We start from the raw sequence: 6,761 nt of genomic DNA, 5'->3' as shown, positions 1-6,761 counted from the left end.
TACTTTTATGAGTGCCTTGAGTTCATGTTGAGTTGTTATGCTCACAAGTTTAATTATTCATCCTTCTATAAATTATAAATAAATTTCTGAATTTAACTCTGTAAATTTTTTTGCATCAACATTTCATATCACCCTCCTAAAATCATCAACCTTCTATATTCAAACTTTTGTTGGTCTCCTAGAGTGATAGACTTTCAGGCCCTATTTGTCTGCTGAATTGAAAGACTTGGAATTGTTGAATTAATCTTGAGCTGAAAGAAAATATCTGCAAGAACTATTCAACTTTAATAAAATATAATTTTTTCAATTATTATTTGTCTTTGACTCAGATCCCCATGCAAGAAAACGATCGCTCAAAATTGAAAAATCTTCTACGAGAGGGTAAAAGCCAAGCCGCGGATTCTATGCAACTTGTCACGTGCGGGCATTTCGTGGCGAGTTAACGCGTGCCACTAAAATCCAACAATTATTTTCCATTTCCTTCTCCTTTCGGCCCCACAAATTTTTTTTGGGAGTCATATCAGCAGAGCTTCGTGGAAACAGAGGACTGCTAAATTAGTTCACCTTTCTTCCTCATGGTGGTAAGTTTCCCGACGTTGCATGACAGCCAAGTAACGAATTACACGACATTCATTACCAATAATCACAGAATTAAACCACATGAATGTTGACTTTTGGATTTTCACTGGTAAACAGTTCGTATGATGAAAACGAGGAGATTGGGGAATGACAAGTCAATGAAGATGACGAGGTAGAAATGATATTCATTCATTCCCATCAACACAGATCCTCCCGCCAGTGAAATGAAAAGCCCTAGCATGGAATTTAATGCTCTGCATGAAGAAAATGATGAAGGGGACTGTTCACGTACTCCACAGGTTGTTTGATTTCTTGTCTTTTTGTTTACAGAGAATTTCAGCAGAGAAATTGATCTTAATTTCTGTAGTTTTGTGTTTTGGACTGTATATACCACATATATATGCTTCGGCTTCATGTATAATCATTCGTCTTTTCAAAATTCATAAGATGCAGTATGACCTGAATCGTCAAATATCATAACTGTCTAGACATGGTTTTCTTTACTGGTTATTATTGACCAACGTTTATGGATTGTGGAAGCTTGAAATCTTTAATTCGAACATTTGTTATAGGCAGGTTTTGCCACCGAGTAAAAACTTAAATTGGCTTGAAACGGAATAGGTTATTGTTTGGACTCTGGAACAACCAGTGAAATGGTACAGAGATCTTTCTACCGAATTTGGATTTGTTTTTATATTTGATTAACAAAGATCTGTACTACAAAAATAAATGGAATCGTTGCAAAACCCTTTTTAAGTACCAGCTTGCAATGGTGTTTACAAACTCCCAAAAAGGGAGGTAAATAACACATAAGACTAGGAGATGGTACAGACAATCAAGATCAATAAACTCTGTTCTTGTATTTGTTTAATTTTCTGAGGTTATCGACACAAATAGCCTGTGACTCACCGAACTTGAAGTTAACAGGGATTTTAGAACTTTGACATAGTCGCGATCCAAGTGTCTAATTGTAAGGGGTAGCACTTAGCGTCACAACGGTCCAAGATTAAAACTGGAAGGGTGGAGATATAAGAGGATGAATAAATTGGTAGTAATGCAAGCCAAAGCTGTTTTGCAAATAAGGAAAAGTCCATTCCACAATTTAAATATGTTTTATATATATCTGAAGACCATCATATTATCTCGAGGTACAAGGAGGAGTTGTGCATACATATATTATTATCAAGTGCAAGACTAATGGGAAAAGGGTAATCAAGTAATCCCACTAGAATGAAGCTTTGTACCATGCAGCCTTTGGGTCACTCACCTTCTGTAAGTATGGAATTTGCAAAAGTGTGTGCATCGAACCTCCAACAGCCTAAACATATATTTTTTTTGGCTTCACTATTAGTATTATTCAGGTTGGGACTCTGTACAATGTAGCTGACATTTGTGCTTTGCATTTTGATACTCTGCCTTTGGGTCACTCACCTTCTGTAAGTATGGAATTTGCAAAAGTGTGTGCATCGAACCTCCAACAGCCTAAACATATATTTTTTTTTGGCTTCACTATTAGTATTATTCAGGTTGGGACTCTGTATGATGTAGCTGACATTTGTGCTTTGCATTTTGATTTTAGCCACATAGTTATATTATACAATCTATGAATAAAAAGGTGAAACTGTATAATGTTGTGATGTTGGAAGAAACTGAAATATGAAATCAATGATTCTGCTGCTGGTCCTGCCAAGTAACTAATTAGCTGATACCTTATTTTTCTATGGAAGATATTGTTGTCGGTAAAAAGAAATTTAAACTAGCAACTTCCACTATGGTTAAAACATAAACTACAAAAAAAACTGGTGCATGCAATTTATTTGAAGAAAAAATGATATATAAAATATTTTCTACAATAAATAGGTTCAAAAGAGACAAAACAGAGAACAATTCAAGAGGAGAAGACAGCCACTATGAATTAGAGGGTTATCAGAGGGTAGAGTTTTGAGCCTGTTGGTGTTCACCAATGTGGGAGAAAAAATGAGACAATTTTGAAGGACCATGAATGAAATGTTTCAATGGTATTTCTGATTTTCTGCAGGCATTCAAGGAATATTTATTGCCGGATGCTTGAAGTACAAAAGCAAATAGCTGGAGGTTAGTGATTCTTTGGTGATGCAAGGGCTTTTATTTGACCATCCATATTTGACCCAGCCGAAGAATCAATTGGGTTATGCTACTTTGGGTATATTTATATTGGTCGTTGTCAGATTTTGTGAAAGCTTACATCTTGAAAGATGCTGGAAGAAGATTGAGTGAAGTCGTGTGTATAGCCGAGATCACCCAACCAAGGGATATTTCCCCATATGCAAGCATATGTTTCAAAAAGGATCTCTTAACCTTTTGGCCCTTGGAAGTAGCTATTGGACTTGAAATGCATGCCATTTTGATGTCATGAATGTCATGAGCAAGGTTATATAGTTAGAGAATACTCAAAAGGAAAAAGTTTGATGTTGACAATAATGGTCTTTGGTAGATATTAGATAACAAGGGACAAGAAAAAACTCCCCAGCCTAAGAAGAAAAGCTGGCAATCAAAACCCACTTTAGAGGAAAGGAATAAAGAGCTAAAGGCACTATACCATGACATGTTGGTTTGCAAGGCCAAGACTACGTAGTTTCAACCGCAAAACAAAAGGAAACCCTCCAAATCTTGGTCTGAACCCTAGCAACAGGGAATTTAGGAGGAAAAAGTTCATGCCAGGGATGAGATATTTTGGGTGCAAGAGTCTAGAGATCAGTGAGTCAAGGAAAGGGGTAGGAGCTCTAGGTTCTTTCATCGATCCACTGTAGCAATAAGACAAGTGGATTGAATTACCAAAATATACACTTAGGATGGCTGCCAACTCTCATCACCAAAGTAGATTAGGGAGGAAGCAATATTTCACTTTCAATCAATTCTCGTAGAGGACCACATAGATTAGATAGAGCCCCAAATGTCTATGGCAAATAGATCCCATTTCTAATTTTGGAGGATCATGACAATGCTCTTTTGACTCCTTTTTTAGATGTAGAAATTACATCAGTTTTTTCAAAAATTTCAAAAGAAAAGCTCCTAGCCTAGATGGCTCCCTCCCATGGTTATTTTCTAGCCTTCTGGAAGTGGTGGTTCATGATGTAGTGCCAGCTGTAAATGAATATGGGAAATATATGCTACCCCGAGTTTCTGGGATGGGGGGATACATTTCTGAGTCCTCGATTTTTCGAGCCATTTTTGGGGATGGCTAGGGGATGGCAAATGGGACAGCTATATAAAAAATAGGGAAAATTTAAAATATATAGGGACATTTTAAATATTTATATGATAACATTGATATTTGATAAAGCATGCATATATATGTTATTGAACTTTTATATATAATCTTTGTGTTAAATTGAGAGTTCATATGAGAGTCAAAGTCAAACAAATTAGCAAAACTCAAACCTCAATTCAAATTAGCAAGTCTGGAAGCTTCACTTTCAGCAGCTTTGTAGGTAATTATAAGGAGAATTGTAGAAGGATTGAAGGGAATTCTCTCATCCATCATTTTTGGCAAATCAGTAAGGATTTTTAAAATGAAAATATATCGTCGATGAAGTCATATTCACTCAATATAAAGTTAAACATAAAAAGATAAGGGTTCTATAATACGATAATCTGCAAGCTTATGATAGTACCCATTGGGATTATTGATGAAATTATTGGAGAGATTTGCATTTCAGACAATTAGTGTAGATGAATATATTGCTTCATTTCTACTCGTTGTTGCCCGGTTTTACTTAATGGAAGCCCAACTAGGTTTTCAAAAGCAACACAAGGGTTGAGACAGCAATATACCATTTCTTTGTAATTAGGGGCAAAGTTTTGGGATGATCTTTGGATGTGGCCAAACAAGTGTTGAGATTTAGGAGATTGTACATGACCCCACTATGATGGTTTTGTAGACGACACTATTTGCATGGGAATGACAAAAATTGAAGAAGCCCAAAAATTCAAATGGATACTCCATTCTATTTGAAGTCTTGGCTCAATTTATCAACATATGTGAATCCAAAATTCCAACGTTGCCTATCAAATTGGAATTTGAGATTGGGGTGCTTCCCCAAAAATATTTGAAAATCTTGTTTGGAGGAGGACATGTGGTGCACCTTTGGAAGGACTTGTTGGAGACATTTCAGGGAAGACTGACATCACAAAAGGTTAGCTGGCTGTCCCTAGCTGGGATAGTTCAACTGATAAATCAGTATTACAAGCTATCCCAATCTATCTCTTTTCCATCATGAAGGCCCCTTAATGTTGTCCTATCAAATCTACGGAATTTTGTGAAGAAATTCTTGTGACAAGAGATGTTGAAAGATTCAAATCCCCCCTCTAAAATGCAACAGAGTCTGCTGCCTTAAATAACATGGTGGCACAACTATCAGAGATCCGATGATCTTGGACTGAGCCCTTAGAGCAAAGTTAGTCTGTAGATTTTTCAGAGAAGATTATTATGAGGCAGAAGAAGATGGTATGAAATACAAGAGTATCAATAAAAAGAGTAAGTGAGTAAACCCATTAGTATAAAGATTTTCATTTTATCCATGCATCTTGGAAATTTGCCAATTTGCCAGTTAACTATTGTAAGATATGGATCAGCTAAGATTTATACCTCGGATGATACATAACCAGAGTGGATATTCCACACCTTGATTCACTAGCATGAATATGCATAAGTTGCTTCTTCCTAATGCAGAATTATGGAAAATCAGTCCCTATTAATGAATATCAGGACACTGAACAAGATATTAAATATGGAAATGCAAACAAATAGGATAATAAGAATGGTTGACCCCCCCAACTTAAAGCACAAGGCACATGTGACGTTTCACAACCTAAAAGTAAAAGCATTATGGTTTCATCATTATTCTGGATGGAACCCTGCACCATTTAGCCAGCCAATCGTCTAATTTGTCTTTAAATCACAGTCATATCCCACTATTTATAAATAAAAAAGCTGAAACTTTATTGTTTTGTGGCAATGGAAGAAATTAAAACAGGATACATGTTGCTGCAGCTATTAATGAATTAGATTCCTTATATTTCAGGGGAGTATTTTGTTATGCCAACAATACTTGGAAATTGGTAGTCTCCATTGTGGTTAAAACTTAAATCACAGAGTGAGAAAAAAAATCTGAGACACATATAAGAGTTTTTTATAAAATAATATCAGATTTGAAAAAGAAAAGAACACAGAACAATGCCTAAAGATCTTGCCATAGTTGAAAAATTCGTTCCTGGCAAAACCTGGCAGACACAAATCTGGTTTGGACTCAACAAACAATAAATGTTAAGACGACAACCATAACCAATAAGACCTGATATTGCTTATAAACAAAAGACAAAAGTTGATGAACTTTCAAATAGAGAAAATCCTAATTTTCCAATAATAAGGATTGACAATGTGACAGGAAGCTGAAAATATGTTATCTTTTTTTAACCAAAGGCCCTTGAACTATGTCAAGGCATGCATCATTTACATTTCATTAATTACAGTTACTGAATGTTAAATTTGTACATTGAAGCAATCATGTTTTGATAACCATCATAAATTTTTGCAGTCCCATTATAAGGATTAATCAAATTTTTCATTCTCACTCTGCTTATATGTTGCAATTTGCAGGTGTAAACATTGATTCATGTTTTGCAGAAGCTGTTCTGGACCCTATAATTCAGAAAAGTACCGAGGAAATGAAGAGCGAATATATAGGAATGATAATAGGAATTTCCATAGGTGTGATTGTTGGAGTGCTGTTAGCTGTTTTCTCACTGCTCTTTATTAGGTTTAGGAGGAAACATGCTCAAGTCCATCGTAGCAGTAGTGATCAAAGAGGTGTGACCATCCCCATTCGTTTCAATGGTGTTGATTCAAGTGTAATACTTTCAGATTCCACTATTGGTCATGAGTCACCTCCAGCAGCTAGACACAATGGTCTTTCCTTGTGGTGGGAAGGACACACCAAGAATATGGTAGCATCAGCTTCAGGGATTCTAAGATATCCATACAAGTATATTCCTTTTCCTCTGTGTGTGTTGGGTGGTGGTTCATGGAATGTAGGTGCAATAAATGAAGAGAATTGAGTTTTGAATTCTAGAATCTTACCTCAAAATTATATTCATTTCACATTTATGCTTACAATATGCCAAGTTTTATAAATTACTGAAGG

The 6,761-nt window shown here is 35.8% G+C and overlaps 1 protein-coding gene across 4 annotated transcripts in view; it reads left to right on the top strand.

The window, feature by feature from the left end:
- The first annotated feature begins 441 nt into the window (after positions 1–441).
- Positions 442–6,761, top strand: part of LOC131062953 (calcium/calmodulin-regulated receptor-like kinase 1) — a 99,451-nt gene continuing 93,131 nt past the window's right edge. For 2 of the 4 annotated variants that reach the window (XM_059207494.1, XM_057996697.2), the window contains exon 1: positions 6,221–6,602. In XM_059207494.1, coding sequence (XP_059063477.1) covers positions 6,286–6,602 — 317 coding nt within the window. In that variant the 5' untranslated portion in view covers positions 6,221–6,285. Of the gene's footprint in view, positions 879–6,220; positions 6,603–6,761 lie in introns of those variants that run through there. The other 2 variants (XM_059207495.1, XM_057996698.2) reach the window with 2 other exon arrangements.

The sequence above is a fragment of the Cryptomeria japonica genome, chromosome 6 (assembly GCF_030272615.1).
Source record: "Cryptomeria japonica chromosome 6, Sugi_1.0, whole genome shotgun sequence".
Classification (NCBI taxonomy): domain Eukaryota; kingdom Viridiplantae; phylum Streptophyta; class Pinopsida; order Cupressales; family Cupressaceae; genus Cryptomeria; species Cryptomeria japonica.
Note: the sequence above shows the minus strand (reverse complement) of the source record. Positions and strands in the feature narration are given on the sequence as shown.